Source organism: Rhinolophus sinicus, chromosome 11 (assembly GCF_057876585.1).
Source record: "Rhinolophus sinicus isolate RSI-liver-muscle chromosome 11, RSI-T2T, whole genome shotgun sequence".
Taxonomy (NCBI): Eukaryota; Metazoa; Chordata; class Mammalia; order Chiroptera; family Rhinolophidae; genus Rhinolophus; species Rhinolophus sinicus.
The window spans coordinates 26,048,055-26,067,197 of NC_142511.1; the positions used below are offsets into that span (position 1 = coordinate 26,048,055).

At 48.3% G+C, this 19,143-nt stretch overlaps 2 protein-coding genes across 4 annotated transcripts in view; both read right to left on the reverse strand.

Annotated features, from left to right (window-relative positions):
- The window catches only part of LOC109437553 (Fc receptor-like protein 6), a 38,130-nt gene extending 36,923 nt beyond the window's left edge, over nt 1-1,207 (reverse strand). For both annotated transcript variants that reach the window (XM_074322260.2, XM_074322261.2), the window contains exon 1: nt 575-1,207. The gene's annotated coding sequence lies outside the window, so the exon portion shown is untranslated. The remainder of the gene's footprint in view (nt 1-574) is intronic.
- Nucleotides 1,208-1,353: 146 nt separating this feature from the next.
- Nucleotides 1,354-3,105, reverse strand: DUSP23 (dual specificity phosphatase 23). 2 transcript variants are annotated; one of them, XM_019716861.3, is made up of 3 exons: nt 2,976-3,105; nt 2,601-2,869; nt 1,354-1,759 (listed from the first exon to the last, which is right to left on the reverse strand). In XM_019716861.3, the coding sequence occupies exons 2-3, from the start codon at nt 2,865-2,867 to the stop codon at nt 1,574-1,576; spliced, it is 453 nt and encodes a 150-aa protein (XP_019572420.1). In that variant the 5' UTR covers nt 2,868-2,869; nt 2,976-3,105; the 3' UTR covers nt 1,354-1,573. The 2 variants fall into 2 exon arrangements, with proteins under 2 accessions (XP_019572420.1, XP_019572419.1); XM_019716860.3 differs by lacking the exon at nt 2,976-3,105 and having other exon boundaries at nt 2,601-2,969.
- Nucleotides 3,106-19,143: the final 16,038 nt, after the last annotated feature.

Consider the following 19,143-nt stretch of genomic DNA (forward strand, 5'->3'; position numbering starts at 1 on the left):
AAAATTTTGATGAAGGAGTGTGAGGGTTTCAGTGTATCCGCTCTATGTGCTACTTCTCACTCCTCTGTTGCAGCCTGAATGTCTGGAATTGTGGGTTCTTTTTTTTGAGAGATACTCCCACTTGGATGGGGACCAAGGGAATAGAATGAAGGAATTGATCACTTAGATTGGACACACGGGGTGGGGGTGGGGGATGCATCTTACAGACTTTCTCTTGCTCCTTGATTGGCAAGACTCTGGCTAATACACCTTTTGTATAAGAGTTGGATGGGGGTTGCGTTGGGTGGGCAGCAGTGGAAGGGAGAAAGATATAGTGAGGAGTGGGTAGCTTCGGTTTGGCTCTAGTCTAGGTTACAAAGAATGGGGCCTACAGGGGGACCCTTGCTTCCTCCCTCTATGTCTCCGCTGCATCTAGAATGCGTGTCTATCACAGTCCCCATTATTTGTGGTTGGATTCTGTGCACACCTTGCCCAGGAGGCTATGAATCATGTTTCATTCAGAAGGGTACCCTCTGTATCTAACAAAGCCTGGTACACACAGGCATTCAACACGTATTTCATGATGAATTTCTACCTTATCCTATGTGGCTTGCCACAGAAGAGAGGACAAAATTCAGGCAGAAGTTACAGCAAAAAGAGTCTATTGGCTGGTCTATCCCATTTATCCTATCCATCAAAGCCAAAAGGGTGGTAGTGGTGCTGGAAGAATGGGATCCAACGAAGAAGTGAAGGTAATGTCTGAGAAACATGGCCAAGATCTGTGGCCCTGAACCTCTTCATTTGATCATCAAACATTCTCTCTGTAGAACCATCCAGACTAGCTCAGTTCCAGTATTCCTTGGCCTGAGGTAGTGGGGCAGCATAATGCACTGAAAGTCACATGTGAGGACCCTGATGCTAGTAAGAGGCACGCAGCCCTTGGGAGATGATGATGGTGGTTCCTTGTGAGCCCAACATTCAGGCCTTCTCTGTCTTGAGAGAGCTAAGGGGATGACACACGTATGGCACTTGGGCCTAGATGAAGGTGCTGTGTCCACACAGGCTCTCCAGGCCTGTATCAGAGACCTGGGCTCCTTGTAGATATGTGTCCTTTTAACCGACCAGCTCTCCAGAAGATACAACAAATGACGTTAGAGAACAGATACATAGTGTTTCAGCCTCTTTAAGGGGCTGAAGATGTATGTTCTAGTCCAGGCCCATCCTTCCACTTTCTAGAAGTGTGACCTTGAGCCTCTTGGAGCTTGAGCCACCTCATCTAAAGTGTTTTTCCTGTATCACAGGGCTACTGTGAGGCACAAGTGCGTTGATATGTGGGAATGCTTTGTAAACTGTAAAGTTCTATGCAATATGAGCTGGTTATTACAAGTTATTTATTCAGGGAAGCAGCAGATGAACCCCCACATCAAGGCAGTCCCAGCCATTCCTTCAATCAGGGTCTGCCTGCAGGGAAGGTCAACTTCAATTTCTTGAGGCAGCTGGGAGCTGGAGGGCTTTAGCCCACATCCATGTCTCTGGCCCCATCTAACACTCTGGTCAAGGCAGCGGGGGCCTGGCAGAAGGGTGCTGAGACTCCTTACTTAGTTCGCTGGTAGAACTGGAAGACAGCTTTCTCCTGCTCATACGTCTCGATTGAGCCAGGTCGAAGGCGCCGGATTTCAGCGATGGCATCTCCTGCAGCCAGGCCGCACTCCTTCACCAAGTAACAGGCCAGCATGGTGCCAGTGCGGCCAAAACCCAGCGCACAGTGCACTCCGACGGCCTGTGAAAGGGGAGCTTAATGGGTTGGAGCCTGACATCCTCCCAACACTCTCCTGCCTCTCACTTGAGTTGGTCTCTTTCTCCCTACAGCTGCTTCTTCTGGGTCAGGCCCAGGACTGCACGTCTCAGGCTCTCAGATGCAACAAGTGAAACCAAAGTCAGGGAGGGCTGTCTTGTACCTGGTGGCTTGGAGGCCACCAATCACCAGCAAAACGGCTAGTTCAAGCGCTGGTCTCCTGGCCTGCCTCCCCACAACCATCTACTTGCACTTTCTAGTGTAGAAGCCACTGGCTGTGTGCAGCTACTGAGTACCTGAAATGCTGCTAGTCCAAATGGAGATGTGATGTAAAATGCAACCAGGTTATGAAGATGTAGTACAAAAAACAATGAAAATATCTAAGAATTTGTTTTACATTAATTATATGTTGCAATGATAATATTTTTGACTTACTGGGTTAAATTATATTATCAAAATGAATTTCTCCTGCTTTTTTACTTTTTAAAGTGTGGCTGCTAGAAACTTTGGCTCCATTATATTTGGACGGAGCACTTGGAGACTGCGGAATAGCCTCTGTCTTTGACCCCCATCTCTCCCAAGTCTGTCCATCCCTTCTCCTCAACTCTCCACAGGAGTTAGTTGTTAGTTTCCCTCTCCACAAGCCCGGTTTACACCGCTGGGCCCTCTTTACTCCCCGCCCTTTGACGTCCTGGTTGCACCTGTTGTCTCCCGGCCCCTCGGTCTTCCCCCAATCTCTCTCCCAGCCTTGACTTCCCCAGCTCCGCCGGTTCCCCACTGACCCCGCCCAGGCCCCTCCTTCCTTGCGCTGACCCCGCCCACTGACCTCGCCCCGGGCGTTGGCCTCGTCCACGATCTGCACGAAGCGGTCGATCTGCTCCGGGGCGGGCGGGGAGAAGTCCGGGATACGCAGTCTGTGCAGGGTGAGGCCGGGGCAGCTGTCGCTGTGCGGGGGCCCGCGCTCCGTCAGGGACACCAGATGCCGCACGCCCAGGTCCAGCAGGAACTGGTAGTGGGCGGCGAGCCGGGGCAGCGCCAGCCCAGCCAACCGGCCAGGGAGCACCCACGAGAAGTTGGGGGGCTGCACGCCCATAGCTGGGGGAGAGCCCAGGAATAGCGAGTCACCTAGGCAAGGCAGCCCGTCCCGCTCCCGCCACTCGTCCGCTCGCCCGCCCGCCCGAGCCGGATAACCCCCACCTACCCAACACTGGCGTCTGGGGGGACCGCGTCCAGGGCTATGTCCCTCTCTGCCAGCAGGCTTAACCCAGCTAAGAATGACCAAGAAAAGCACCAATCCGACCCCCTACCGACCAATCGTTGATTGGTTGGATAGTCAAAATGGGCGGATTACGGCAGCGGTGCGCACGGAGATTGGAGCAATGCTGAGAGCAAAGAAGAAAAACCTACAACAAATTTAAGAATTGTTTTCTGTGGATGACTGCTCTCTGGCGGTCGGTGGTAGTCACTGCATCACTGGCCAACTGCCTCTGCCGCCCAAATGCGTGGCCTCTTCTTAGTTTCTTTATAGTGGATGCCCAAGTAGCTAAGAGATGGCAAATCTACTTCTGCCTTGGGGGAAGAATCTCCTCTACAATAATTGTGACTAGTCACTATCGGTGACTTTCTGAACTCGTCCAGTAGGAGGGAATCACTACCGTTCAGGGGACTATTCTCATTTTTCCATTGCTGGAATTATGAAAGATACTGGGCCCTGAAATTAACAAAGTAGTTGAGTATTTACTGCATGCCAAATACTATTCTAAGCACTTTACATGTATTAACTCATTTAATTGTCACAATAATCTTATGAGGTAGGTAATATAATTAACTTTATTTTACAGATGAAAAAATTGAGGCTTTGGGAAGGTTCAGGAACTTGACCAAGGATGACTGATGGCCTGGGGATTTCAAACCAAGCAGCCTGGCTCCACAGTCTTGAACAACACAGTATTGTTTCCTAAAGTTAAATGGAAGGTTACTACCTTTTCACATAACCATCCTCATGCTTCCAAATGTGTGGGTTAAAAGTTGCAGGATTTCTTAATTTATATTTCATGATTTCCAAGCTCTCTGAGTCACCATGCCCCTAGGGGAGGCTAGTGTTTATCAGTGTTGTTCATAGAAAGTGGGGACCTAGATCTGAACACAGTGTCTCCGCTGTGATCTGACTGGTTCATATCCTTATTTGAACAATGTGCTTCTAGTAATGCAGGGTAATTATAATTATGAAAACAGTTAACTCATTAAATGTGCTTATGTACCAGGCCCTGTGCCAAGTGCTTTCTGGAAGAACCACATGCAGAAAACATTTTTTGTATCACTTTTGTACATGAGTAATCTGAGGCTTAGAAAAGTTGATTAACTTGGTCAAGGACACACAACTAGTAAGTAGCTGGGCTGGTTGAGCCAAGGTCTCTCTTGTTCCAAGCCCAAAGCACTTAGCTTCCCTCCCTCTGTCTCCCACTTCCCCTGACACACACATTTGACCATTTAAAGCTCTGGTTTCAGCGAAATGAAAAGGAATTTCTCTTTCCTCAAAGGTCAAAGCCTGCTCTGACCCTGTGGAAAATGCACTTACCACTTACCCAGACAATGCTGAAGCATTGCCTCCAAAGGCTCTCCCTGGGTTCCAGGAGCTGCCAAATCCATGCTTTCCTCCCCGTCTGTGCAATCACAGCCCTGATTAAGCCCTTCTCATTTGCACACTCATTTCCCACAAAACTACCTATCAATCTGTCTAGCCCACCTCAATTCATTCCTTTCTGTCCTTCCCTGCTGTGCCTCTCAGCCACCAGTACTCCCCCCCCCCCCATTTCTGGTTGCACTGCCTCTGCAGACAAGAACCTACCACTTGCTTCTTTCAAACTGATCTTTTCTCAGTCTCTTTACTTTGCTCTCCTTTCTTTGTTCCCTCCACTCATCAGGGGAAAACTTCCCACATCTTTCCCCACCACCCTATACGCCTGTCTTGTCTCCTTGAGAACCAACTCAACGCCCATCTTCACCAGAGAAAAGAAAGACATTTCTGGGGGAGACAGAAATTCTTTTCTCCCCTGAGCCCCTCTTCCCCCAACAGTGATTCTCCCCCATGGGTGGTTCTGCGGAGGTGGAAGTGCATCCTTTTACCTACCTGGGCCTCCTTCTGGAAAGGCCAGTTGCCTCCCTTTGTAGGAATTCTTTCCTCTTCTCTACTGCTCTGTCCCTTCCAATAGACCTCGGGTGAAAAAGCTCAGGGTCCCTGTTTTGGGCTGTGTCCCATTTTCAAGGGTGCTATTTAATTTTCTGTCTTGGACCCAGGGAGCCTCAAACTAAAAGGAAAAGTCCGTTCTGATGGTTTCCTGACTAGGACCCTTGCAACTTAACAGTGTCAGCACTCTGTATGAGCCCCTCCCTCCTTTTGCAATACTGACCTTTCTTTCCTTTCTCCTCTGTAAAGTGTTACCTGACCCTCAGGAAGATTTTGGCTTTTTCTGTACTCCCATCTCACTCCATATAAATAGGTATTCCCAGTATGGCAGTTATGTTATTGGGTTGGGGTTACCTATTTGTATAGAAGCATCACTCTATCTTTGAATTCCATACATCTCATATGGAGCTTGATACACAGTGCTCAAAAATGTTAAATGAACCAATGAGTGAAAAAATAAAAAATAAGTAGAATGCATAGTAGGCAAGACTGTGAATGTATATTTCTAGGTGTGTATGTGAGTCTTCAGGACTAGGTGACAATGTGTGTCTGTATTTGTTTGTTTATTTGTTTATTACTCATCCCCTGCGCCCTCCCCTTTGGGAACAATCAGCTTGTTTTCTATCTCTATGGGTCTGTATATCACTTTTTTATTTTTTTTAAGATTTTATTGGGGAAGGGGAACAGGACTTTATTGGGGAACAGTGTGTACTTCCAGGACTTTTTTCCAAGTCAAGTTGTTGTCCCTTCAATCTTAGTTGTGGAGGGTGCCATTCAGCTTCAAGTTGTTATCCTTTCAGTCTTAGTTATGGAGGGTGAAGCTCAGTTCCAGGTCCAGTTGCCATTTCTAGTTGCAGGGGGCAGAGCCCACCATCCCTTGCGGGACTCGAGGAATTGAACTGGCAACCTTGTGATTGAGAGCCCACTGGCCCATGTGGGAATCGAACTGGCAGCCTTCGGAGTTAGGAGCATGGAGCTCTAACCACCTGAGCCACCGGGCTGGCCCTGTGTATCACTTTTTAACTGCACGAATTTGAGGACTATGTTGAGTACTGTGTATAGCACCTTCTTGAGGTATACTTTTTACATGTCTGTGCTTTTTTTTTTTTTTAATTCCCCTTCCCCTTCCCCTTGTCAAGCCGTTATTCCCTGTCTAGTTGTGGAGGACACAGCTCACTGGCCCATGTTGGTATTATGAGCCTTGCACTCTACCCAGATGAGCCAGTCGTTGCTGGCCGACTGCTCACGGCAGCTCACGGCAGTTCACAGCACAGCCCAGCTCCAGGGTAGAGCCATTGTTTTCAATCTAGCTGTAGAGGGCGCAGCTCACTGGCCCATGTGGGAATCCAACCAGCGACCTCAGTGTCAACACTCTAACCACCTGAGCCACCCGGCTGCCCCATGTCTGTGCTTTTAAGGAGAGAATGATGGTGTCAGTATGATCCTGGCTTAGTCTAATTACCATTTTTGTAAAAAGGGATAAATAAGCCTTACTCTTTATAGAGCTCTGCTCCTGTTGTGTGCATGTATTGTGCAAGTGTGTGTATGGAAGTGTGTGTATCTGAGTTTGTTGAGGGGGACATATTCATGAAGAACAATCTGTTTTCAGTGATCGTGGGCTAAATAATATGCTTAATTTCTCTGACTTCCAGAAATTTACAATATACTTGGGGGACTTAGAATCAAATATAATTTTTCTCATAACATAATAAAGTACTAAATTACTCATCAAAGACAATCAGATAATACATATTAAAAAGTTAATTGTGCAAACAGTTGTGCATAACAAACACAAAAGAAGTCAGTGGGGGAAGGATAACTTTGGGTTAGAATCACCAGAAAAGTCTTATGAAGACAGGGGTCTTCTTTCCATTCTGTCCATTGTGAAATATTGGAAATAACTTTCATTGAATAGCTCAACAGAACAGTTTTAGGGCATTCTAGTTTCTCTTTCCCAGCTGATAAGAATGTTTTGACCTAGGTCTCTTTCATGTTGAGGCCCCAGTTCCCTGAGAGGTTGATGCCAGTAGTAGTTAGAGGTGAAGCCAGAGTCAGATAATTTTTTCCTCCAAGCAGGTCTTGTGTCCCACTAAAGCAAAGGATTGCTTGGTTTTGGGTTTCTGTGACACTTGGATTGCAGTCAGAATTCTCAGTGTCTTAAATCTTCTTTTGTCTAAACACATTTCACACTTGGGACTGGATGAGCTGGAAATTGGATTTAAGAAGTGATGGTGTGGTAGTCAAGCTCCAAGATGGCCCCCAGTGACCCATCTCACGCCTTGTGTAGTTCTTTTTCACAGTGATAGTGCTGGTTTTTGTAACCAGCAGGATACTGTAGAAATGATAGTGTGTGACTTCTTAGGTTAAGTCATAAAACACACTTTGGTTTTTGCCTTGCTCTATCTAGGAAGAAGCCAGCTGCCATGTTGTGAGGACAAAGAGTTTTATGGAGAGATCCATGTGGTGAGGAACTGAGATTTCATACCAACATTATGTAAGAGAGCTATTTTGCAAGCAGATCCTCTAGCCCCATCAAGACTTTAGATGGCCTGCCCAACATCTTCACAATAACCTCATGGATTCCTTGAGCCAGAACCACCCAACTAAGACTCTCTTGAATTTCTTACCCACAGAGACTGTGAGATAATATTAATAAATATTTACTATTTTGAGCCATCAAATTTTGGGATAATTATTAATGTAGCCATAGGTAACTAATACAGATGGGAATATTCAGATAGAAGGAAAGAAGATAAATAATTTCTAATAAGCTCTAGAAGTGAAATAAAATTGTTTGTTTTTAAAATAAAAAAGTTATACTAGGAGCAATTGTGGTCTAAGTGTGTGTGTATGTGTGTTTGTTGGGGATGGAGTGTTGTGAAAAGTCAATGAATTTTTCCACATTTAGAGAACCATGCTATGTAGAAGAACCAAGCAGAATAGTTTGGGTGTGGGCTTTGTGTGTGTGTGGTGTTGGGAGTATGGTGGCTTTATGTAGTATTCGTATAGCTAGGGATGATACACAAATTATTTAATAACTGGCCATGGCACAGGAAGCAAGCAATCAGAATGGACCCTCTCACAATCAGTACCATTACCTATAAACAGTGAAGCTATTCTGCTATCTATTGGATACATATCAGTATGGAGTGCAGAGGCTTTGACATGATCTACGTGTGGCCAGATTACCTTGGATATTTTAATAAAAGTCTTTCCACAAGATGGTACGGATAGCTTTTCCTTGTTTCTCCTTTTTTTTTCCGTCTTGTTGACAATTTATAATTTGCATACTATTATAGAATCTACTATCACTGAAATCTCACAATTTACTAGTTGCTTTCTTGTACTTCTGACAATTCTACTGATGTCATGGCACTTTAAATTATGTTTTTCCTTTAGACCATTCAAGGAGCACTTTGAGACTTCATGCTGGGATGTTGAAGGATGGTGCCTTATACCAGAAGCTATGATTAAGGGGTTTGGAGATAGGGAAGGAGTTGGGCCTAGACTTTAGTTTTTGCAAAGCTATTCATCAAAGTCAGCTGAGGGCAGAGTCAAAGAAGAGGGAGCATTCAGTTTGGTAAGAGCCACTTTTGTGATGCAAACCATTTTGAAGAACTCTCTCACTTCTACCATTCATGTGGCTACAACCTCTTTTTTTTGCCTTGGATCTGAAAGGAAAAAATTACTGGACATATTTGCATTGCAGTTTTCACAACATAAATGTCAAAATTGGAAGAAATCTTAAGAGATTTCCTGGTTTTACCTCTCCATTTCTAGGTAAGGAAACTAATGGTCACTCAGTTGGTCCAGGCTAGGACTCAATCCATTCTATCAAACATCATTGAGTCACTAAACTATGTAACCTAGACCAAGTTACTTAAAATTTCTAAGTATCTATTTCCTCAACTACAAAATATACAGAGCATGCCAAAAAAATGTATACACATTTTAAGAAATAAAAAAACTGTATTAAAATTGTAATACTCAATATATACCGATAACAAAAGATGAATACAAGTCATGTGCATACCTTTTTTTGGCACCTCTGGTATATATCTATTGTCTATGATGACATAGATTATTAAGGATTATTATTAATATGGTTAAATAAGCTAAGAATATGTAAAGTACCTAGCAAAGTGCTGGCACATAATTGATGCTCAAAAGATGGAAGCTACATACTGCTACTACCACCGTCATCACAGGATGATGAGAATAAATGAAGAAATTACACTTACATTGAAACATCTCTTATGTGAAGTGTGTAGTGGTTGGCAGAATTCTAAGATGGTCCCAAATGACCCACACTCTTCGAGGAGAGGATATCACTCCTATGATTATGTTATGTTACATGGCAAAAGGGGGCCATGGCAAGATGGCCTCTAGGATCTGAGTGGGTCCCAGCTGACAGCTGCTTAGAAAGCAGGGACTTCAGTCCTACAAATGAAGAAAGTGAATTCTGCCAATCTGAATGAACTTGATAGAGGACCCAAGCCTCTGAAGAGAGTTGAAGCCTGCTCGGCATCTTAATTTCAGCCTGAGGAGATCCTGGGCAGAGGATTCAGCTAACTAATAACTGGACTTCTGACCTACAGAACTGTGAGGTAGTAAATGGGTGTTTTTTCAGCCACTAAATTTGTGGCAATTTGTTATGCAGCAAAAGAAAACTAATACAGATGCTGTATGTAGGGACAGAGTCCCAGAGAGCAGTTTCCAGGCTTTTGGCCTCACGTGGAAAGGTGCTGCATCGGATAGTAGATGGCCGTCAGCTGTGGCTAACTGGCCATCAGCTGTAACCAGTTAGCGAATTAGCCACTAGTATAACTGCCGTGGCTGCCTTGGTTGGTTGGTTGGTCGGTTGGCAGGCAGAAAAGTGGATGGTGGATTGTGGATTGTATGGATCCTACTTCGTGTGTATGTCTCGCCTGGCCGCCAGTGAGACTGACGCGCAGGAAGACCCCTTGTTGGGGTACTGGTGGATGTTTGCTCCCTGTGTCTCCAACCCAGCCACCACTGAGAATATAGTGGTGTGACTCCCCTATCTATGGCTCCGCTGGTGTTCCTTTTTGGCCTCACCATATCCTGTGTTCTTATGTGGAAAGCAGGAGCTGAGACCTCGCATGACACATGGTGCAGCGAGCAGGGTATGGTGCTGGCCAGGACTTTCCGAAGGTCAGTGGAGCAGTTTGTGCATAAGAACACTCAGTCTCAGGAAGCCCGTGAGGAGCGGTGCCAGGAACAGGAAACACAATCTGCTTGGGAGAAACTTGACCTCTCGGTGAATTGGTGGTCCTCTGAAGCCTCTGGATGGCACACTGCCCTGTTGGCCAAAGCAGCGACATGGTGTGTCATGCTGGAAGGCCTGCGGGGTCTCTGCTCCCGCTCTCCACACAAGAACGTAGGATATGGTGAGGCCAAAAAGGAACACCCACGGAGCCATAGGTAGGGGAGTCATACCACTATGGTCTCACTGGAGGCTGGGTTCACCGGACATGCGACCTGCTGTCCGTTTTTCTGCCAACCAACCGACGACTCTCCTCCACTCTCCTCGGCTCTCCTCCATAGGTGCAGCAGTTATATTAGCAGCCAATTGGCTAACTGGCTACAGCTGACGGCCAATCAGCCACAGCTGACGGCCATCTACTACCCGAGCCAGGACCTTTCCACGTGAGGCCGAGAGCCTGTAAACTACTTTCTGGGGCTCTGTCCCCACATGGTAGTCTGCTGCTGCCGTGGGCTCCTAGAGTTGTGGACATCTTACACCGAGGCCTCCACTCACTTGGACACCTGGCATGGCGAGCAGGATTCTGGCCAGGTAGGAATGGAGTCTGACTCTGGGCAGGACGACATGTGGCCCCCACACAGTGTGTGATGCCTGGTAGCCACTGTTCTCAGGAGTTAGACCCCCGAGGAGGGATGGGAGGACATGGATGGCGCTCCAGCCAGCATGGAGAGGGCCCTGCAGGTTCTAGCTGAGCAGTTGCCGGAGGAGGAGAAGGGTACAGCCGGTCGTGTGGGCTGGACGTTCCTCACCATCTTGCATCGTAACATAGAGGACGCGCTTAATGAAATAGCTCAGGACCGGACCAGCAGCCCCGGTGGGAGGTGCTGGAAGCTTGGGACCATCAGTTAGAGGAGGTCGTCACCATGTTGCCTCATAACTCAGAGGAAGCGCTGGCTGGGATAGCCCAGGTGCGGGACCAGGTATCCTGGTGGGAGGCGCTGGAAGCTCGGTCTGCCTGTTAGAGGATGATCCTGACAGCGGAGACTCTGAGGCAGAGGTGGACGATCCGAGTGGAGACAATGTAGCTCCCAACCCCCATGCCCAACCCATCTTGAAGCAAAAGGCAAAACACGAGCAACCTTTGGGCCCCAGGGGCGTTGCTGCCGGCAACCCAGCTGTGACTGAGTTCACAACCTAGGCCCCATACACTCCCACTGAGTTGCAGGAGGTAGGGAGGCAGTACAGACAGCGCCCTGGGGAGCCAGTCTCAGCTTGGCTGCCATGTTTATGGGATGAGGGAGCAGACAGCATTCTCTGCTCCCCAGGTGAGATGGAAAAGCTAGCCTCCATGACAGTGCATCCGTCCCTGCAAAAAAGGTTACGGAATTGCCATAGGTTGGCCCAAGACCAGGGCAACCACACTCTAATGGAGTGGCTCACTGCTGCGGTACGCACAGTATGGGGACAGGCTGGCGAGCTGCCAGACACTGTGAGTCAATGGCAGTCATATACTGAACTTACTCAAATCATCCGAGAAATGGGTATGAGACACGCTATGTTCAAACCTAATATGCGGGGCCCAAATGACGAGCTTATTACTGCCAGCATGAGAGATCTGGTTTTGAATACTGCACTTGCGAGTGCTTTTGGATCCTTGGTTGCCATTCTTATGCCCTGTGTAGGGCGACGGATTCATGAAGTTACAACTGCCATGGCCACCCTACCGGATGTTGAAAGCCGGAGGCGAAGGAAGTTAAGACAGGAGGTCCAAGAAGTCGAGACCTGGAGGCCTGAATCAAAAGTAAGGGGGCGAGGTCACGGGCCTCAGAGAGTAACAGGAATGCAGCGTGATCTCGTGGCAGCACGAGTTGATCGGGGGAAAAAAAGACCGACAACCCAATGCTCTCTTGTTGGAACTTTGGAAAGAGTTGTACCTGGAAGGACAATTCCGGAGAAGCCTAAAGGAGAAGTCCGGGAAAGCACCAACCATGTCTCTCCAGGACTTCATGCAGTTGCTTGAGACTGTCTCCTCTCAGCTTGATTAAGGGTGGGGCCAAGGTACCCGGTCAGAGGGGACGAGCGGAGACCAGAGACCCCATGTGGAACTGTCCATACATTGGTCCCCTTCTAATGTACAGAGGGTTTTGGCTCTAGTTGACACTGGCGCCGACTTCAGTCTCGTTTATGGGAACCCAGAACTGTTCCCTGGACCAGCAACCTGCATTGATGGCTACAAGGGAAAGACTGTGACTGTAAAAGCTATTTCCTTACCACTGGGTACAGGAAGGCTTCCCCCTCGTACCTACAAGGTGTATGTCTCCCCTGTTCTGGAGTATATTCTAGGGGTGGACGTGCTACATGGCCTCAGCTTACAGACGTCGGTAGGAGAGTTCTGTCTCCGGATCCGGGTGGTGAAAGCGGTGACACGCGGGCATGCTCACCACCCTCCTCAAGTGTTGCCACAGCCCTGGCGCATGGTTACAGTGCGACAGTACCGCCTGCCAGGAGGACAGGAAGAGATTGGTCATACAATATTGGAATTGGAGAAGGCATATATTGTGAGGTCGACACATAGTCCCTTTAACTTCCCAGCATGGCCTGTCAAGAAGCCAGATGGGACCTGGCGAATGACTGTGGACTATAGGGAGTTAAATAATGTGATGCCACCCTTGCACGCTGCAATACCTTCAATACACAATTTGATGGATCGTTTGACTGTCCGCCTGGGAACGTATCACTATGTAGTGGACTTGGCAAATGCTTTTTTCTCCCTTGACATTACACTCAAGTGTCAAGAGCAGTTTGCTTTTACTTGGGACGGGCGGCAGTGGACTTTTCAAGTCCTTCTGCAAGGATACTTGCACAGCCCTACTATCTGCCACGGGCTCGTAGCCCAGGATTTGGCACAGGGGGATCACCCGTCCTCTGTGGCCTTGTTTCACTATGTTGATGATATTTTACTAATATCTGATTCTCTTTCAGATTTAGAGCAAGCAGCTCCCTCTCTTCTCTGCCACCTGAAGTCACATGGCTGGGCGGTGAATGAGGAAAAGTTCCAAGGCCCTGGCTTATCCGTCAAGTTTGTGGGTGTTGTGTGGTTGGGTAAGACAAAGGTCATACCTGAGGTGATTATTGACAAAATATAAGAATTTCCCCGGGCAGCCAAGGTCTCCCAACTGCAGACGTATTTGGGACTGCTGGGGTATTGGTGGGCTTTGTACCTCATTTAGCACAAAAGGCAAGGCCCTTGTATAACATGAAAAAAAAGGGGGCCTCGTGGGATTGGACAAAGGTTATAGAGCAAGGCTTTGTTGCCACAAAACGGGCAGTGCAACAGGCACAGGCTATGCAAGTAGTAGACCCTGGTGGCCCATTTGAACTTGATGTTCACGTAACCCAAGAGGGGTACGGATGGGGCCTCTGGCAATGGCAGGGGCATCTCCGGTTGCCAGTGGGATTTTGGTCCCAATTGTGGAAAGGAGCAGAAGTCCGCTAGTATCTAATAGAGAAACAGCTGACTGCTGTGTATGCAGCCCTAGTGGCCACAGAAGCCATCACAGGAACTGCGCCGGTGTTGGTTCGAACAACCTATCCCATCCAGGGGTGGGTCGTACGTGGACCCAGGGACCCAAAACTGGGGTGGCACAGACCACCACCCTCGCCAAGTGGGGTGCCTACTTGGAGCAACATAGCACCCTTAGTTCAAGCCCTTGAGCACAGAGCTACAACAGGTCCTGGGGCCTGTGGAGCTTGTAGCCCAGGGTGAGCCAAGCGCTCTGCCTAGAGGGGAGGACTTGGAGCCCTCGCCCTACAAAGAAGGACAGTCCCCAGTACCTGAGGATGCCTGGTTTACCGATGGTTCTAGCCGAGGGGCTGCAGCCGTTTGGACGGCTATTGGTGTCCAGCCCAAAACAGACACCATTTGGTTTGATACTGGGATGGGCCAGAGTAGCCAGTGGGCTGAGCTACAGGCTATGTGGATGATAATCAACAATGAGCCCGGGCCCCTAGTTATTCGTACTGACAGCTGGGTTGTGTTCCGGGGCCTAACGTTGTGGCTCTCCACGTGGAAACACCAAAACTGGTTGGTGGGACACCGTCCACTGTTAGGTCAAGCCATGTGGCAGGACCTCTGGGACCCAGGACAGGGAAAGGAGGTAACCCCAATGTAAGTCACAGGTCACTCCCCCTTAGTGTCCCTAGGTAATGATGAAGCAGATATCCTAGCATGGGTCCGAGGGTTAGAACGGTGTCGTGCGGGAGACCCTGCTCACCATGCCAGGTGTCTGAGTGGGTGGAGGCCTCCTTGTAAGCTATCCACAAGCTTCGGATCCTAAGGCCGCAGCAGATCAACAAAAGGAGGACACCGCCTTCTATGCCCAAGAAGGTGGTGTGCCAGCTGGAGGCTCGAGTCTCCCAGGCAGACCGCGCCTCCCGTTCCCGGTGTCGCTCCTCATGGGCCTCCCGAAGCTGGGCTCTCACACGAACAAACCGCTCCACCATGCTTTGGTAGGTTTTGGCCGGCACCGCACTCTGCTTACGAAGCTGAGCTTTTATACGTGTAAACTGCTCCAGTACATTCCGGAAAGTTTCAGCCGATACCATACCCTGCTCGCTGTGCCATTTGTCGTGCAGGAGACCCTGCTTGCTGCGCCATTTGTCGTGCGTGGAGGCCTTCTCGCCGCGTCATCTTTCAGGCGGGGCGGCCTGCAGGGTCTCTGCTCCCGCTCCCCACACAAGAACGCAGGATATGGTGAGGCCAACAAGGAACACCCATGGAGCCATAGGTAGGGGAGCCATACCACCACGGTCTCACTGGAGGCTGGGCCCACTGGACACCGACCTGCCGTCCGCTTTTCCGCCAACTGACCGACCGATGACTCTTCTCCACTCTCTCGACTCTGTTCCTCTCTCTCGGCTCTCCTCTTCCACTCTCTTTGGCTCTGCTCGGCTCTGCTCGGCTCTGCTCGGCTCCTCCGCAATCCTCGGCAATCCTTCATAGCCGCAGCAGTTATACCAGCGGCCAATCGGCTAACCGGCCACAGCCGATGGCCAATCAGCCACAGCCAACGGCCATTCACCACCCGAGCCAGCACCCCTCCACGTGAGGCCGAGAGCCTGTAAACTACTTTCTGGGGCTCTGTCCCCACAAACGGGCTCCTGCCACTGATGTGGCCCATTGGCTGCATAGAAAATGGCAGTACACTGGAAGCCAAACCATGTGGCAGGTGAGCAGACGCTGGGGTCTGCCTTTGAAATGGTAGAAGATAACAGGTGTCTGCTGTGACTGTACCATCTGTGCCCAGGACAACCCCCAAAGGTGGAGGCTCCCCTGGGAGACTTACACGAGGGAGGGTGCCCTTCACTCGCTGGCAAGTGGATTACATTGGACCCCTGCCTAAGGCCCGCAATGCGATATATGCATTCACAGCAGTGGACACTGCTACGGGGTCGATGTTTGCTTTGCTGTGTCCGGCTGTGGATCAGCGGCAGACAGTTGTCACTCTTACACGGCTGTGCGTCCTCTATGGATGCCCCCAAGTCATTGAAAGTGACAGGGGTACTCATTATACGGGGCAAGAAGTGCAGGGCTGGGCTGCTAGGATGGATGTACAATGGTTGTTTCATACCCTGTGTAACCCACAAGCGGCTGGCATGATTGAATGCTACAATGGCCTTTTGAAGCAAGGCCTCCAGGTGTCAAAACACCCTCCCTCAATGCGCAACTGGACCTCACGGTTATGGGACATCTTGAGAATCCCGAATGAGAGACCATGGAAGGGAGGGCCTGTGACAGTAGAAGCTTTGCTACATTGAATGGCTGCTCCCATTCAGTTACAGGTTACCACAAGTGAAACCTGTTAAAACCAGGCCATGGCAGAAAAGGAAACGTTTTGCTGCCAGCACCCACATGCTTGAAAGCAGGGGAATGGCAGCAATGGACTTGGCCCTGGCAGGTCAAAAGCCCCCACTGTCAATGGTTGGGCCTGATAGCCCCATGGGGGGCTGGTTTGACTCATGAATTGCAAGCGACGCCCAGGGGTGGTGGCCGAGTGGCCACTGCAAGTGACTGTGGTATACGGAGGTCCCAATGCCGGAATGATTTTGTGGGGAACCTATGTGCTCTTGCTATGGCCTATTATGGGGTCCCCTGTTCTGTTACATGTTGAAACTATGCAAGGGACCCCAAGCACTGCCATAAAGGTCTGGCAGCACAAACTGGGAAAGGTGCCAGTAGCAGCGACCCTCCTTTCCCAGGAAAAAAAGCTAGCGTGTATCCTCCCAGATGGAAGGGATTTGCCATTGTTGGTTCCTAAGACTACTGTTTCTTTCCACAATAGGTGCCTATAGGCTAATATGGCACAAGGCCCTTCTCGGAAGATGCTTGTCGCTTAGACTGTGAGGCAAGACCCTGGAGGTGTGGAGTGTGGGGTCAGAGTCCCAGAGAGCAGTTTCCAGGCTGTCGGCCTCATGTGGAAAGGTGCTGGTTGAGGTAGTAGATGGCCATCAGCTGTGGCTTATTGGCTATCAGCTGTAACCAGTTAGCCAATTAGCCACTGATATAACTACCATGGCTGCATTGGTTGGTTGGTTGGTTGGCAGGCAGAGAAGCGGATGGCGGATTGTAGATCATGTGGATCCTACTTTGTGTGTGTGTCTTGCCCAGCCGCCAGTGAGACTGGGGTGCAGGAAGACCCCTTGTTGGAGTATTGGCAGATGTTTCCTCCCTGTGTCTCCACCCTAGCTGCCAGCGAGAATATAGTGGTATGACTCCTCTATCTGTGTCTCCGTTGGTGTTCCTTTTTGGCCTCACCATATTCTGCGTTCTTATGTGGGGAGCAGGAGCTGACAGCTCACATAACACCCTATTTATTTTTTTATCTTTAATATGCTGATTTCAATACTAGACCTTTGAGGTTTCTAAACTGCTATCTTATTTCTTGTCTCTTTCCCATGTTTTAAGTCTTCCAATCTCCAAAACATAGACCACACAGGTCCATTTTCCAGTACAGATACAACAAATAGAACGAACCACTGGAACTCAGGAATTGTCAATATCTGATTTCCTCTAGGTGTCTTCCCAGCTTCTGGCTATTCCTCTGACCACCTTTAGGCCAGTGCTTCTCAAAGTGTGATACACAGTTGAGCAGCACTGGCATCACCTAGGAGCTTGTGAGAAATTCAGAATCTCAGGCCCCGCCCCACACCTGTGGGATCCCCACCTGGTTCATATGCACACCTATGCCTGAGACGTCCTGTTGTAAAACCAGCTTGTCCTGCAGCTGTTTTCCTTTTTGCTTAGTGAGTATTGGTAACACATAAAACATGGCCTGGCCACAAGAGGTTGTGCCTTGGACATCTCTAGAATCTCCTCTCTGGAACTGAGAAGCTTTGGCTGAGCTGAGCTGTGGGCAGAGGAGCCAATCAGCACAGGGTGAAGTCAAAAGAGGCCTAATTAGCCTGGGTGAAAGCTTGAGGTCAATTAGAAACGCCTAACAGTCCCTGATTAGAACAATCTATTGCTGTATTTACAGGTTAGGAATATGGCCAAGAAAAATATGCTATGTGTACATTGTGATTTTCTTGTTTTTGTTCCAAGGAAGGGCTTGGTTCTCAGACTTCCTTCCTGGAGGAAATCTTAAAACATCACTTTCTACTCTCTCCATCTTTATTTTTTGTTGTTTATTTATTTATTTTTTAATCTCCACCTTTAAAGTACATTTAAGGCATGGCAGAATTTGCCTGATTTATCATCCTTCAATTTATGTGATCTCAGCCTCCCTGCATTTTGGGGGAAAAGAGCCATGGATCACCTCCTATCATATCCCTCCACCTCCACCCCACCCCAGCATATGTTTTTTCCACCCAGATCCCATCCTTCTGGAATCTCCTTAGGACCCCTCAACCTCCATGGTTCTCAGGGTTGGCCTCCATTCTTCCAGCTTCTACATATTTCCCTCTGTGCAGCTACAGTGACTTTCATGGAACACAGATCTTACACTCCAATTCTTTAGAAACCCCTTATTGCCTTCAAGAAAAAAGTCCCAACATTCATAGGCTGGCAGAGAAAGCCCTCCAGGATGAGGCCTCTTGCTTCTCTCTTTAGCCTCATCTTACCTTATTCTTCTGCAACAATATATGTTCCTGTCACACCAAACAATGTATGGGTCATCAGCAAAGGCTTTCTCATGTGCATTTACCCATGCTGCTCCCTTTACCAGTCCTAGTCTTACCTGTGGCCTGCAGCAACTCCTCACCTTCATCAAGATTCAGTTTGGAACACACCACTCTCTCTAGGAAGCCTTGCCGGTACCCTTACAATTCATGTTTTGTATCCATCTTCTGAGCTTCTTTAGCGTCTCTAGTAAGATGCTTATTACATTATATATTCAAAGCATTTTAAATCATTTATTGCTTTATTATACAAATACTTCGTTTATTGTAGAAATATATATACTGAAAAAAGAAAATAAATGATTACCTATTACCTATTTATATGAGCTGGTATTCAAAGAGATGCTACTGTTTTCCAGGTATGATGGGAAGCACTACAAGGAGTTAGAGGTTTACATAGTTACTGGATGGGCTGTGGTAGCAAAAGTCTCAGATGATCTCAGCCTGTGACATCTAACTGAGAGGCTCTCAAAGACCTTGCCTGGAAGCCACTCCACTAGAAAGCTTAAGAACTCCTGGAAAGTTTCCACCAGTTATTTCAGTCTCTAGCACTCATGTGGGGAGTCTCAGGAGATTCACTGGGATGCAGTTTCTTTTCTTTTTCTTTTTATTAGTTTCAGGTTTACAAAACAACATAATGATTAGACATTTATACCCCTCACAAAGTGATAACACCCCCTTCTTCATTGGGATGCAGTTTCAAAAACCTCTCATCTATTTATGCATTTTCCCACCTTGGGAAAGTAATGGTCTTTTCTTTTTTTGGAAATGTTGTTCCCA

Excerpts from the sequence above, each read along its gene's own strand:
- DUSP23 (XM_019716861.3), bottom strand. The coding sequence starts at position 2,867 with ATGGGCGTGCAGCCCCCCAACTTCTCGTGGGTGCTCCCTGGCCGGTTG. Across the intron at positions 1,760-2,600 it reads AGGCCAACGCCCGGGGCGAG|GCCGTCGGAGTGCACTGTGC; the intron begins GTCAGTGGGCGG and ends CCCCTTTCACAG.